The 17,478-nt window shown below is 23.1% G+C and overlaps 1 protein-coding gene across 1 annotated transcript in view; it reads left to right on the plus strand.

The window, feature by feature from the left end:
- Nucleotides 1-17,478, plus strand: part of LOC112599077 (SCY1-like protein 2) — a 144,610-nt gene that overhangs the window by 102,236 nt on the left and 24,896 nt on the right. Inside the window, exons 5-7 of the mRNA XM_025345800.1 lie at nucleotides 13,912-13,998; nucleotides 14,231-14,376; nucleotides 16,782-16,912. Of these exons, the coding sequence (XP_025201585.1) occupies nucleotides 13,912-13,998; nucleotides 14,231-14,376; nucleotides 16,782-16,912 (364 nt within the window). The remainder of the gene's footprint in view (nucleotides 1-13,911; nucleotides 13,999-14,230; nucleotides 14,377-16,781; nucleotides 16,913-17,478) is intronic.

Below are 17,478 nucleotides of genomic sequence, written 5' to 3' on the forward strand. Positions count from 1 at the left end.
TTTGATCACAAAACGTTTTCTTTGTTTCATCCACATTACGTACTTTGCCGCTAAGTTAATAAAAAATAAAACGAAAATATGATAAAATAAATTTAAAAATTCAGCATAAAAATATAAAATCAATAGGTAAGAAAAATTTTTATTTTGCATCTTATAAAACAAAGTCTTTAAATATCAACACGGTTTTATATTTTTAAATTTAGCACAACAATTATTTTTCTTCCTATATTATGCGATACAAATGTAACAGTGTTTTTAAAACACTTATTAAATTTACATGAAATCATTTCACCGAATTTTAAAATTAAAAATATATATACATACATATATTAACTTTAAATAATCTACATTATATATACTTGATACATATAAGCTTATTATTTGCTTTTTTGCTACCTAATCTAAGAAGTTTCAAATGTCATATTTTTGAAACATTCCATTTGTTCGGTGTATTCGTTTACAGTATCTAACAGTAATTCTATAGTAAAACATATCACACGTGCAAGAAATGGTATAAAGATTCGACTCATATCAACTTCAAAACATTCAACCTCCAAGTACTTTCACAAATATATAACAAATGAAATATTCTATTATTTTTCTTAGAATACAGATGGATTGACAAAGATATTCGAATGACGCAAGCAAATAGTTTAAAGTTTCAAAAGGATATGATTCTTTTAGGAATTTAAAATCAAATAATAGCTATTAAATTTGTATACGTTTTCATAGACATTTTAAAAATACCTAATAATTTGAATTGTATTTCTCAATATTATATAAATGAAAAGCGCTGTCGTGTGACCCACTTTAGTTGCGTTTTCGTACTTTTTTCATGCTTAAATAACATCCTATATTTTTAGTAATGCCATGTGTCTTAAACAATATTTATTTTTTTTTTGATACAATTTATTTTTATTTGTTTGCAATCAATAATATATTATTTTTAAATATGATATTTCAAAGCGTATAATTGAGCATTTTACATTACCTATACTATGTTTTTTTAGTACATAGTATGATCGCCAATAAACTTTAAATATTATATCATTGGACTTTTTAATATATGATCAAGATATTTTCCAAAAAAAATATTAATTAAAAAAAATATTTATAGCCTAAATAAAAAGTTAAAGTTGTAAATTCTTACAACCAAAGTGTGAAATGTATATATTTTTCATTTTATTTACTTTAAGCTATTTTTATTTCATATAAGTATATTTATACAAAATATTATGTATTTTATCAATATTTTTGGTCTATGCTCTATCAAAATAATAATTATTACTACAAAAATTATTGACAAAGGCGTTATGAATGGCAAAAATTAGATGTGGCAACACAGTCTCTTCAGATATTAATTATATTTCTTTTATTGTAAATTACTAATATTGTTTTTTAAAACCAATGCATACTTTTAATCTATTATTAGTTATTTTTTTATGTTCAGTATTATAGATTTGTGCAATAATAAAATATTCATTAAATATTTATAAAAAAAAATAAACAATTATTAGGTATAATAAAATATAACCGAATAAGAGTTTGTAAAATAATATATAATTAATACAAATATTAAAAACACATATTACTTTCTAAAAACATAAATTTTATTTTAAAAATCAAGAATTTAATTTGGTAATATAAAATAAATATTTACGTATAAAATATCTACTTCTTATCATTAAAAATACATTATTTATTTTATAATATTAGTGTGTTATTGTAGTATATAAAATAATAAATATTAATTTTAGTACCATTTTTATTGAAATTACAACTTCTATGCTTATTTTTCAGTTATTATTATGCATATTTTTTTAAAGATTCTTAAATATTTTATCCAAATAGTTCCACAAACATTAATTGAAATAAAACAAGTATAATATGTTTGAAGGAGTTAATAACAATAATAATATAAGTTAACTGCTTTTATATACATATATATATATTTAATCAGATCTTTTGTATTTTAGAAACAAAATTAATTAGTTAATATATGTTTAAGAGTTGAATTCTGGTATAAAAAGTAATCTTTATTATGTTACTCCTTGCAAAGTTCTTTGTCAGTGCATTAAAATCTCATTAAAATATATTCAATCGATTTGAATAATGCCACAGACAAACGGACCCTTTAATTTTGAATTTATACGTTTAAGTGTATAAATGTACATATTTTACAGTGAAATTTATGAAGTTATTGATTTTGAATTCATTGTATTTACTGAATTGTTAATTAATATTTAAAAAATGTATGTTTAAATAAAAATTTAACCATTTAACATTTTAACCATCATCATCTGTCAAAAGATAAGTAATTAGAGAATGTAGAACGTCGCAATATTACCTGTTTATTGTATATATATATATATATATTACAATCCATGGTTTAAATTTGTAAGGTCATTTGTGAGAAATTAGATGGTTTCATTAAACGTTTCCCACAGGACAGTAATAAATAATATTTATATTTTAATAAAAAAAAAAAAAAAAAAAAACTGATAAATATATTATGTTGATAAAAATGTATTTAGATGGTAATATTGAACAAAAAATTATTTAATATTATTACATAATAATTAAATACCCATAGAACTATTGATATTATATTTATTCTAATATTTTAAATATTTAACTAGTAAACTTATATAACTTTTTAATAATTTATTATTTTTGAGCATTTTCGAACATTGAGCAGTAAAATACATTTTAAGGAGTGCAAGTCGGCCCTTTTTATAAAAATTCACATAAATTATACCAAATGTAATTGCATATATTTATTGTGGTATTTAAATGAAATAAATAAAGTAACTGCATTAAAGATAAATAATGAAATAATATTAATACACCAAAGTGGATCGTTTATATTATATTCTTAGAATATATTAATGATTGGTATATTATAATATAATATGTAATATTATACACAAATGACAGTTGTTAATATTTTTTTTTTTTTTGAAAATAGACGGTATACACGATTGTATTTACCTTACGAATATACTTGTATATATTTATATATAGTGCTCGAAAGTTGATGACCTTAAAAACATTAAAAAATGATCAAAAAATGCAAATATGACTTAAAAATGATGAAAAGTCACAAAAAATGACCTGAAAAATTATAAATATTTATTTAAAGCTACAAAAATACATTTTTTTTTTTTTTTTTTGAGAACAGTAATAATAATAAAAATTACTCAAAACTATTACATTGTACTATTAAAGTGTATTTTATATTGTCAAAAGTAAAAATAGTAATTGCCTTTTTCTATCGAATCTTTATCTTTACCTAACTCGTATACAACTTATGTAAAATATTATTTTATAAAATATAAATTTGATTTAGGTACTTATATACAGTCTATGTAAAACAAAAACTATGCGTGTAAAGATGGTAATTGAAAAATTCTAATTATAAATATACAAGAAATTGAACTAAAAAGAAAAATAGGATCTAAAAAGGAAAAAAAATTACTTAAAAAGTAAAAAAGCCAAAAATGCAAAAAAATACAAAATAAAAATTAATTATTTAGATATTTAGATTCATATCTCACATGTTTATGAAAAATACTTGTGGCCAGGAAAGCATCGTCTAATAAGATAAAAAAAAATGCAAAATGCAAAATGCATCAACTTCTGAGCCTACTTATATAACAAATTAAGTTTCCTTTTTATTATTCAATAGGTTAAATCGAATTTAATGGAAGAACGTGAAATAAGGTATTCCATAAAAAGAACTTCTCACTGTATCACAATTTTATTGTAATAGTGTCGAAATATATTCAAAGAATGTAAGTAAAGTGTTACAAACATGTTGACATTGTCAATGTATTCGGTATACGAAAAAGACAATACGCGATACAGTATGAAGGCTCTTATTTACGTCTGTTGAGAGCCATTTCAGCCATCCTAATAGAATTGATGTTCACTCGATTTCATTTTTAAACCCTTGTCGACTGTTACTTTTCCATATTTTATTTTTTCAGAAAAACAGTTTTTATCAGTATTAGGTTATAAATTATGGTATTGTTTAATCACAATATGTGGTTATTAAAAATATCATACATATTAAGCATTAGTCAATATGGAAAAAAGAGTATTGTCTTCCTGTTATCACAGTTTGTGTAACGTCTGACACTAACGTCTGAATGTTAAACGTATAGTTTTATTATCGGATTATTTTTTGAGAAAAAATAATGGCGTTATTTTTATTTTTTTAAATTCGAGGAAATTGAAAATTATAACTTTAATAATAGCAGGTTTTCGAATTAGGTAATAAGGTATAATGTGATAATAAATAATTTATACTTATCGACTGGTTACTATGAAATATAATTTTATCTTAAATTGATTGTTGTTTGTTTGATAAAACAAAAACAGTAATGCTGAACTATTAAATTCTTAAATCAGTTTTAATCACATTATATAAATTTGTACACATATTATTTTACGAGTGGTGCTTAGCTGTATAAAGTCTATATAATATTCTCGTCATTTGGTTGCTCTGCGTATCGAATAAATCGATTTATGCTGTAATTCGTCAATTCAATAGAACAAAGTTTGAACGGCATAGTCAAAACTTAATCAGTCGAATAAATTATCATGTCTATAAAACTTGTTTTAAGCATAATATATTATAAAATATATTCCTAACATCGATTGTGCTTCTATAATTAGATATTACTTATTAATTAACTACGGGTTTATCGCTCCACTATATTATTATTTTGTACAATGTTTATATTATACGATTCGTTTGATACACAGTGTACATTGTACTAAAAACACGATTTTTTCGAATAATGCGTGTGAATTATTTCTTTTGTTCCACCCGTCGTTATAAAAACCACGTAATTGTTATGAAAAAAGTAACTACCTACGAGAGAGGTTTTTACAATATCGTATATGTATGTCGGGAAATCCGAGTGGTTTTTTGCGAATTCATCGTTTTTTTCTGCTCGAAACATAAACACATTGTTTCCTGTGTATATTATATTTTTTTTACAAGTACTTACTTAATGGTACTTCAAGCATATATAAAATAGTTACTGTTGTTAACTTCAATATTAGTGAATGGGAGAGAGTAAATAGTTATACCTAGCTGTATAGTATAGATGTCAAATGAATAAATCTTATCATTGTATGTGTAAACTATACGATTTAATAGTATGCATTAAAAGTGTTTTGTACCTCAATGAATAATATCTTAAAATTACAAAAAAAATAACTTAAATAATATAATTAATCGATTAAATATCTTATTATAAACAAATTTTAATTTGAAATGTTTGTAAAATAAAACTGTCTTTACATTTTTTTAAGATTTTTTTTTTATCAAAGTATGAATTACTTATAAGAAATATTTTATTAAACTTTCAATCTTAAGCTATAAACGTTGAATATTTTAGACATTTTTAAAATAATTATAATAACAACTTATGACAAATATAGTAAAACGGCACACTAAATACATGTGTTGATCGTAAATGAAGTCTGTACACCAGTCATTTATGCTGTAAATACTTGATGTTTATTTCAATTTATATATATATATTTACATAAGAAATAGGGTTAAGTGACTGCGTTTCACTTATGAACCCCTACAAGTATAGGAATGTCGTTATATAGTATCGATTAAAGGGGTAGGGTCGAGTCCTATCTCGTCAGGCCCGCTCAAGCAAGTGGCGTTCGATTGTGGGACTCGACTGGAAAATAGTGGCCTAGACAGGCGCGCTGAGAGGCCGTGTGGGACGTGGTCGCACTGAGTAGGACAATATTGGCGACGACGCTTGGTTGCCGTTCAATGCCCGCATCGTAGGTCTATCCTCGGCCGTGAGTTCGCTGTTGGTCCGTAAATTGATCGTTCCTCAGTCAATCACTTAACTTATCTCTGGTTGTTCCTCACGATCAGTTCTAGTATTGATTTAAGTACTTTTAATCGGTCGGTAATACGGTTATAGTTGGTTGGTGTTCAGGCGTTTGGTGATTCTGAGGTTGCCGTGGACCAATGAAATCGTACGATCGATATGATTAGTAATCGTTGGCGTAGACAAGGTAGAGTGTTGGTGAGAGACAAGAGCACTGCAGTACGCCCGATAAGATCAGCCTGCTGCTAGATAATGAGATGTTAGTTCTTACCGGGAAGGAATGAATTACGTTTAGCAAAGAGGTAGGAGTGCTTAGAGTATAAAGCTTTTACAATAATCTGGCGTGCTAGACTCGATCTAATGCTTTTTCAACGTCTAGAAAGACGGTGACCGTGCGCAATTTGTTGTTGGAATTTTCTTTCAATTGGTCAATTAAACTGACTAGCTAGTGTGTTGTGGAACACTGTAGACGGTAAGCAAATTTTGGTCACAGAGGTGTATTTCCTATGTTATGCATGTTTTACTCTCTTATATTATACCGGTCGAATTGTTGGTCTTTAGAAAGATCTTATCTTTTTGGTATGTTGGTATTTGTTCCATAACAATTATAATACATTTTAAAAGTTTTTGACCAAAACATTTTGTATTTATAATAACTTAAAATAATTAAATAATAAAATAATCAGAAAATTCCCAAATCTATAAATAGCTCAAAAGAGTCAATGTATTTTTAAAAAACTCATCTGTATGCAAAATACTAATACAAACATTTGGTCCAAATTTAAATTATCTAGGGAAATGCGTTTTTAAATTACACCTAAAACAAAATCAATTTTGTTAAAATTTAGTTTTGTCTTCGTTTTTTAATTTTTTTTCTTTTATAATTACCGATTATTTAAAAAATACCTAGGGATTTATATTAACTAAATTTAATTTATCACAAGAAATTACCCCTTATGTTTAAAGTCGATGCGTTTTTACTGTCAAAAAAAGTGATGAAAGATATAAATAAAAATTACACTATTATAATATACATACTTAATATTGTTAGATAATCCAATTACAGTAAAGCCATTAAGGTATAATATAATTTAAAGTTCATTAATTCTAATTAATATATTGTCAATACATTTTTCAATACCTATGAAACATAATATATTTATTTTAAATATTTTAATAAATTAATACTTATACAAATTAAATTAAATAAAATTATAATCATAATTAATTGAATTTTTAACCATAGAGTTAGTTTACTCTCATGCCCAATTCCTAATATTTATTTTTTTCTACTTGATGAACAATCTTTTATTGTTAAAAAATTTAAAGAATGTATATTTATTGATGTTTATGCATTTTAAATTGTATATCAGATAATAATTCGTTTATATACTTTTAAAATTAATCCGAATTTAATCTGTTTTCTGGTTTTGGTAAACAAAGCATACCAAGAAATAGTCGTATGTTTTCTTAGTTACTTACTGGACTCATCAATTAACGGCAAGCTTGATCGCTCCTCTTTAGAAAACATCAATTCGTATTCAAATTCAATAAAATAAATTAAATTGTTAAATTAACCGAGCACGTAACATTATGTAAACCAGTTACCATTGTAAAGACTTATGAGCGCAAAGTGCATTTCAATTTAGTTCATGTACATTTAAACAAATATTTTCATATTAATTTTAGACAAAATTAAACAGATCTAGCTCAAACAAATTTCTGATTTTACTTGGAATAAAATTCATAGGTCAGTATCCATTTTTTTTTTTACATTTTTATCAAATTGGCAATACATATTTTGTTTTTAGTACTTATTCAGATTATTATTATATTAATATATTCATATATTATATTTTATTTATTAATTTAACATAACTAAGTTATTAATAAAATTGAAAAAATAATAAAATTTAAAACTATTGATTAAAATAATCAGAGTTTTATAAATTATTTATTGATATATATATTTTTTTTTAAGAATATATTTTAATGTTTGCTATTGGTAATATAAGTATTACTTATTAATAATAATTATTACTAATTAATTACTTATCTATATAATATATTCGATTAATTTTATTATTTTGGTTTTGATGAAATGTTGAATTCTACTTTCTACACTCAACATTGTAAATTTCAGTGATAGTGAGAATATATACGTATGTATCACATCATAATTCTACCTTGCAAAAATGCTATTTATAATCATTCAAATAAAGAATCCAGATACTTATTTTTTAAATATTGAAGTAAGTAATAAAATTAATAAGGGCAATTGCTCATAAGTTTTCTTTATCAAAATACTTAAATTATTATCAATTAAGCATTAGTCTTAATCACACAAAGAATAATATTTATTACCTATTATATATTTTGATTACCTATCTTTTTTTATTGCGACTAAATTAAAACTAAAAAACATATCAGCAAAAAATAAAAATAATTTTAAAATTACTACTTATTTTTAAAAATAGATACTTTAAGAAGGTATTTAAAATACTTTGTCCAAGCATTCTTTTTTCTAGAGTATTTTACAACTTCATAAAACTGCCTTAGTAAGGTTAGTTAAAAAATGTACTATAAATACTATATTATGATAAAATATCAGTAAAAATATATAATTTATTTTATATAGTAAATATACCGTTTAAATAGTTTGACTACAACAAAAGTATTCCTTGATGAAAAATAACCTGGAAAATACATACAAACAATAAAAAAAAACAGACTTATATTTAAATGAAAATATAAAAAATATTGCTCCTTTATAATAAATTATAGTTCAACACTGCAGATACTATAGTATAAATTATTCATAACTACTAATACTAATATTATACTGTACGTACATAAATAATAAGATCATTCTTAACATACGCCTATTCAGTGTAGATCACCGTATCTCAAACAAAAATTAATAATCTAAAGATAAGACCGAATAAACTTGTTCATACGTAACAATCACACTCATTTCTTAGTTCTTAAACATCTGGATCGAGCACCAATTCACTAGATTTTACTCAATATTCTACACAACTGAATTATTTTTCCAGTATAAAATTATTTAAGATACAAAACCTTTAAGCCCCATCACCCTTAAGATTTCCTGCATTAATTAAAATTGGAATATTTTTTTACATTTTCATATTGCATTTATAATATTTATTATATTTTAAAGTTATGATTTTGTTTGATTATTTAATTACAAATTTATTGATTTAAAATAAATATATTGTGAACAGAAATATATTTAATATTATGTTGAAAAAATAAAAATAATAATACAAAAAAAAAAAAAAAAAACAAAACTGAAGTAAAATATTTTTTGCATTTAAAGAAATGTATTCATATATATAATATTATGTTTTTTTTTTTTTTTTAGAATTGGTTCGGTAGTTACATGTATTATTCCCAGTATTGAATAAAATTTCAAATTACTTGCAAGCCGCATACATTTTTAATAGTAATTATTAAAATAAAAATGTGTAAATAATATATTAATTAACTATAGTTAATTAATATATGATTATAATGTTATAAAAAATTCACATAGTTTATAAAAATTATAAAATTTATTAGAATAATATTAGTATATTCATAATATTATTAAATTAATATTGACTTTTTATTTAATGTAATTTTAATATTGATGGAAGGTACTTCTTTGTTTCTTCTCCACACAAATATATTGACTCAATAATTTTAAAATTACTTCAATACTTAGTAAAACTAAAAGATACTAATATTTTTCAGTGTATTCTTAAATTCTATTGCATTTTTTTTATCACTAAAAATATTACTCAATATTATCTACTATAATGTAGTCTATTATACATTTCAACAAACTGGCATTACAATTAAAAATATTAATTTCAGATACATCTTTTGTCGTTGCTGCTCACAGATTTTCAATGGTCCGAAATCGAAATGCATTACGAAAGTGTTTCATACAATTGAAATGAGTGTTTATTTAGTTATTTTGAATTTTATAATGTACTATTTAGTCTTATTGCGAACGCGTAGCGAGTACCGTTGGTATTATGTATTTTTTCGAATGCTGCAGTTTATATAAATATTGATGTATTGATTATAAAATATGAAATGCTGCACTTCTATGAGTGTTTTAGACATCTATCCTATAATACCAACCCACTTAAGTTAAGTTATGTTTTTTTTTTGTTCTTTTTTAAACTAAATAAAGTACACTTTAAATAAATATTCGATACGTTGTATTTAATGTGGTTACTCATCTACCTACGTTATTATTTCACCGGTTTCACTTTACATTAAACAACTTTAACATCTTTACTAACATACTAACATGGTTTGTTTAGCATTCTGACCACCATTTGAATTATTAAGTAGATGGGGACGTGGTTAAGTTATAATACGCAAGAATTCATAACTATTATCATTTGAGATACTGTATAAGTATATATGTATGATTTTAAGCCGTCATGATGTAATGGCGGTTGATACTTTGGTCTAAGAACAAGAGTATTATGTGTGAAGAAACGGCACCAGAATTAATCCTCAATGTTAATTTTGAGGTCTCTTTAACCGTTATTAAGGTTAGCTGAAATGATAGTATACATCCTTATACATGAGATATAGGTATGAACCATTCTAGTCGTGAAAACATGATTTTTGATTCTATAAATACAGGTTTTGGATTAAAAATTATACGCCTGATTTCCCTTCCCGTCAAAATGATTTGACCATGTATTTTTTTTTTTTTTTTTTTTTGAAAATATGTTTTATTAAAATATATAATTCATTAGTTAATCTAGTTATCTATTAACGTATTTAAATATGAGCAGTATAATTAGATTATACTTTCTATAGGGTCTAAATATTTTTTTAATTATTTTAAATGCCATATAATAAACATCTATAGCGTATATTATACCATCTACAGAAAACATTTTCTGTAATTTACCTATACCTATGATCATAATATTTTATTCCAAATTGTATATATTACGCTTATATTTTTTTTAACTAAACATGGTTGACACAAAATTTCATTTATTAATAATATATTATAGTTAAAGTCTGAATTGTATTAGTTTTTTTCAATACGATGTTTTCTATTTCATTATAGACTATATTTATAAATAATATAAGGTAAATAATTCAATTTAATTTTCTTGGCAAAATAATGTCTTAAAATAAGCGCATTGATTTAGTCTAATTTATATACAACTATAATATTATGTTCATGCATATCGCGCACGTTATAATACTTAAAATTTTCTCAATATGTAAACTTCAGTAACAGCTGTTCTTAAAATCATTGAAGCCATAGCGACTAAAACGAATTAAATCCTTTACTGCACATATTATACTCAATTTTTACCCATTTTTATTTTCACCCGTATAGACGTTTAATTTAATACAGTAAATTATAAGTACGTAAATCAAATTTATTGTTTGAAATAAAACTTATTACTTAATAACTTGATATTAAAAAAAATACAAATATCCTATTTAACGTGGATGAAGTATTAAGACCATAAATCAAAATCACCAGAAATATGTTAATATTCATAAGAAACACTGATTTATATTATGTATATTTATATTTAGCAAAGGTAGACGAAAGATAACACAACTATATACATTTTATAATCATGTAGAATTTATGTATTTTATTAAGTATATATTAATTAAATACTAAATATACTTTACTATCTATGTAAACTTTATTATATATACTCGGTTTTCAAACCATGAACTAATAGTATTATTGCTGATTTTTCTATTGATCAATAAACAAATATATATAAACTTATTTTGAATATTATATATAGTTTTTCATTTCAAATTTAATTGACAATATTATATTAAAATTAAAATACGAATACAATATTATTATTGCTATTAAATACTTGTTGTGTTGATGGTTCAAATTTTATAATAGGAAAATACTTGAATAAAATGTACTATATTTTAGTTTTAATACATAAAGAGCTAAAGTTTATTCAAGTATAGATAAGATTTTTTTTAGTTTTAATTTCTATTTGACAGTCAAAAATTTTAAAATTTCACCATACAAATTTACGATACAGTTAATAACTTTTCTTGAAAGGGATAAACCAATTCATAATTTTAAAAAAAATGTGCACGCACAAAACAACTTAATTAATTACTAATAATTTGAAGTTTCAAATGTATGAAGAATATATACTCATATATAAAATGTTACAATAATACAACCTCCAATAATGATACTTATGTGGAATAATTTGTAAAATAATTATAATGAACGTTTTTATTATTTTTTAATTTCAGTTTAATGCTTTCAGTGCAATGTTCACAATTTTGATTGTTATAACTGCTATTATCAGTTTATATAAAATATATTTTTCCTTAAATCCTAAAATTCTGACATTTTTATAGTTTATATAATAATTTATCAACATTAGTAATGGATTATTATAATTATTTTTTTTTATTTCTATAATACATTGAGTGTAAAATGTAAATAATGATAATATATCGTAATATTATCAAGTTATTTAATGTTATATATTTTTGGCTATAGGTATTACTTATGTTATTGTACATGTACATTGTTTTAGTAATTGCAATTTGAACATATATAATTTGATTAGACCGCAAAATATTAATAGTATTTACTATAATTTACTTTAAACTCATAAATTACATTTAGAAACCAGGAAAGTAGCATGCTTGAAAGGTGCGTTTTTTTGTGCTATTTAAAATTATTATTGTTTTAGGAAGCAATGAATTGTTAGGTAATACTAAAATCCCTAAAGACAGCTTGGCATTTAATGCGTTTTATTATTGAATACATTTCCTGTTGTTTATTTATAACCGTATAATAATAATAATAATAATAAAATATTATTTAGTTGGATATTGGTTGCACCTTAGCCATTTACTACCAAATATCACACTGCTGGTATCCATAAACTTCTTAATAAAAGTTTTTATAACTTGTCCCCGCAGAGAGTAAGAGGTGTAAAAGGACGGAATACTTTTGTCGTTAAAACTTTTACTGTCGTAATAGAAACATGTTCATTTCAATTATTTGTCACAGTTGGCTACAAAAGTACAACGAAAAGTTGCAACTAGAATTTGAATTAATTATTACGTAGATGTATTTGTCAGTTTTATTTATTGTCGAAGTGTATCAACCTAGAACTATAAAATTATACATTTTTGTTTCTAAAATATGTGTGAATAATATTAAACTCATACATAACTTTATATTTAACAGTCAGTTGTTTATTTTGTATCACATTATTCATGACTACTGCCACTACATGGATCATAATAAATTATTGGTAAAATTAATTTATAAAAGAATATTTTTACTGTAATAAATTAATTTCGTGTTACATATTATTCAAGAAAATGTTAGATATAGAAAGGATATTATTAAATTTATAATGTTACGCTTTGTTAGGTTAGATTAGGTTGGGTTGGTAAATCTTAATTTGATTATTTGTTGTTTCTTCAAAACATAATTATTTATCTAAAAAATGAACAAAGTTCAACAAATGTCAACACTAAGTATCTCCTATAGACTTTTAAAATGTCATCCCTTTGATATACAAAAAGATAATATAAAACACTACCTTTTTAATGTATAATTTATAAATTATTGCCATAATTTAAATTTTGAAATAACTTTACCTTAAAGAGTATTATAATTTTTAAAGAACTTGAATTAAGTTAGAAGTAATACATATTATATTAAATACGTATATATATATGTATATATCTTTTCGATATATAATTTATATATAATATATATATATTATTTTCTAAGTTTATTTAGTATTTCTTAAATGTTCATAAGGGAGAGAATATCATACATATTTAAAAATATCTCTATTATAAATATTTGAACAACATTTTCCACTTAACTGGCTTACATCAAAAAACATTATTCAAATAAAATTAATAACATTAAAATGTATTTTAAACAGACTCCTATTTAATTTAACGATACATTTATTATTATTATTATTATTACTACTCTCATCGTTTAATAACTGTTTTGCAGTTCAGACCGAAGCTAGAGAGCGGATTACTTGTACTCCGTGGACGTCTAGACTGCCAAAAATGGCACAACCCGATTTGGATTATATAGGTGAGTTTGATAATATTATATACATTTTAAATTAAAACATGAGGAAGAACCATTAATATCTATACTTGATAATCTTTAAATGAATACTTACGGTAATGGAGTCTACATGACCTTATTATTTAACCCTTTAATTTTAATCTGACTATAGTATCCTGCATACATAATATATATACCATGCATAAAATCAATAAATTTTCTCTTAGCGGTAATAAATAATAATATGTCATTTTAGCTCCAGAAGTCCAGTTATCTTCATATTGCAGTTCTCACAGTGATATGTACTCTTTGGGAATGGTAATATTCGCAATATTTAATAATGGTCGACCACTAATACAAGCGAACCACAGCAGTTCGACGTACATGAAACAATTAGATGTGGTGAGTATTATTTGTAAATTTATATGTTAAAAATAACAATTGGTATTATAAAAATCAATAACGATTTAAATTTGACAATAAATTACAAAATTAATTTTAAAATAAAATTTTACTATTTTTAATCACTAAACAATTTTCTTTTGGAACAATAAATTGCCATATATTATCCAAAATATTGGGTTAGAAACAAAAACACATTTAGCAAAAAAATTTTTTTTTTATTTAGGTATACTAAATAAAATGTTTGAAAAATTACACGCTATTTACCAAAAATGAACTATAAACACACAGATTTGTTTCAAAAACTAATATTGTTTTATCTACACATCCTGTTCAGGAAAAATCAATTATAAACAAATTTAATATACTCAGCTCATTGATATCAAAAATATATTACAGGAATTAATACACAAGATTATATATATTTTATGATCTGATAACAAGATATTTAAAATGAAAATGAATATAATAAATCATTCAGATGCTAAATAATATATCCATTGTTTTTGCCAAATTTAACTTATAAAAGCATATGCAATACATTTACCAGCTAAGATTCTTTAAAAGTTAATGCATTCTACAATAGCTAATTACAATGTATATAAAGGAAATATTATTTTTTTATTATTTATAATCTATGTTTGATTAACATTGAAGAGAACAATAACAAATTAATAAAATAATGCAGATTTAAAATTTTATTAAGCATCAACGCTTTTTAAATCAGACTAGATGGTAAAATTTAGGTAATCAATATTCTCAAAAATCATTTTATGCTTAAAACTTATTTTATAAAAAAAACTTTTAATTGACCTTAATTAAAAATGAAAAGTTTCAGAGTTTTCAAATCATGATGCTTTGTATTAAAACTTGTTAAAAAAAATCAATAGATATTTCAGTTTTATTTTTAAATTGTTAATTCGTGAAAATACACGAACTTAGTATTTTAAACTTTTAGTGTTTTTAATGCGGTCTACTTTTTAAGACCGTTTATTTCCTTTATCTCAATTTTAATTTTACTCAACTTTTACTTCTTGAGTATAATTATATAGAGCATTGTACTGGTAACTTATGTAAAAAACCATTTACACTTTACAACCCAGTGTATTACAAATTACATCAATTATCGGTTTTATCTTCTTACTATACATAGCGATGTTAATCACTTTGGTTATAATGCTATGGTTGATATTATTAATTATAACCGTTAATCAGTTTTGGTACTTTTGTTAAAATGTACGATACATTATTAAATATTGTTTAAAATATATTTATTTAAATTGTATAAATTACTATATATTGATTTTAGAATAAATCTAAATTTATCTCAAAGGCGAAAAGAAAATTTTAGTATGTTACAACTACATAGATCGATATTAAAAACATAAAAAAGCTATCAACTAACTTAATTATATACATTTAACCATGTTCTTGCAGTTTCATAAAATTGTTTGCTATTATTTTAATACAATGTGATGCATTGAAAATCATATTCTATGTACTTATATTATAAATTTCAATCATCTATTAATATTTGAATGAGCTTATTTATAATTATTATTACCTTTTATTTTTGATGTTGTGTTACTTATTAATTTTTTTTATAAAATTTGTATTACGTATACCTATTTATAATTTTTAATTGCAGAATAATGATAGTTGTGTAATTTATCCAAATGAACCATAAATCAACATAAAATAAATTGCATTTACGTAAAATTTATTTTAGTTTATATAATAAAATTCTATTTTGATGTACACTGCAGTGTTCAAAATCGTGTTAAAAATTTAAGCTAATTTTAGTTTTTATAAAAGACCGTAATAAATTAAAAATAAAAACCAAAAAATATGCACATATATCATAAAAAATATTCTTAGAAATAAATAATGACAAAAAAAATGTTTAGCGTAAATATAAAGTACTTAGTCTAAATCATTACATCATAAATTTGTATAATATTACATCTATAATTTTATATCAAATAAAATTATAAAATTAGCTATTATATAAGTATATTAGGAAAAAATGCAAGCAAAAGTCTAATTACTTTTATGCTACTGTTAAACAGTGAAAAGAATGTTGGGAGAGGGTTGAATAAATTAATTTTAAAATGTTACTTTTGTTATCGTGGTTTTGATTATTATAGTAAAGGCGATTAACCAGAGTTTGAAATTTTTTTGCATATAAAAACTTGCACAATAAAACTAATTCATAATTACAACCTTTATACCTATGATTTATAAACATTAGGTCAACTACATAACTTACTGAAATCTACGCATTCACTCTATATTACATTATACTGAAGTCTATAAATTAAAAATTATTTCAGCTCTTAATTTTATTGAAAAAGAAGAATTTTTTTTTAATGTGTATAAATAATTGTGTTTATGTATTTGTTTAGTTAGAAAATCAAATTCACAATGTATTGCCTAAACTCCCGGCACAATTACAAGAAATGGCAACCAAAATGTTAAGCAAGGACGTGGATGCGAGACCATTCGTCAAAAATTTATTGCACACGCCTTATTTCTGGTAAAATACTATAAATTTACTTAATTATATAAATATATAATATTTAGTCTTAAAAAGTTACCCTAGCCCAATACTTTAATTTGATTAGATTTTTGGAACATCAAGATTTACATCTTCAAATTAGTTCATAAGACAATCGAATTGAATGTATTTAATATAAATGATGCTTAGAATTATAATGCATAGTATGATAATTACACGATTTTTAAAATGTTATAAAATCATAAACATAAAAATAATTATTTTTTAATATTACATAATTCGTGACATGTCTACATTTTTCTTATCAGAATCACCGTGTTTTCCATTGATCTTCCGATCAAAAATTAATGTATTGATATTAAAAACAAAAACTCCATAATTTAAGCATAATAATATAATAATTAAATTATTTGAATTATAATCAAAATACCAAATTGTACCTTTTTGGACAACTGATGTCTTTGTATTATGCGTCATAATAAAATGTAACAATTACTATACGTTGTGAAAAATATTTTTCGGTTTACATTTTTCGTATAACAATTTTTATTCACTTTATTGCGTAGATTATGTATTTAAATACT

This window comes from Melanaphis sacchari, unplaced genomic scaffold, assembly GCF_002803265.2.
Source record: "Melanaphis sacchari strain LSU unplaced genomic scaffold, SCAv2.0 Contig0_pilon_pilon, whole genome shotgun sequence".
Taxonomy (NCBI): Eukaryota; Metazoa; Arthropoda; class Insecta; order Hemiptera; family Aphididae; genus Melanaphis; species Melanaphis sacchari.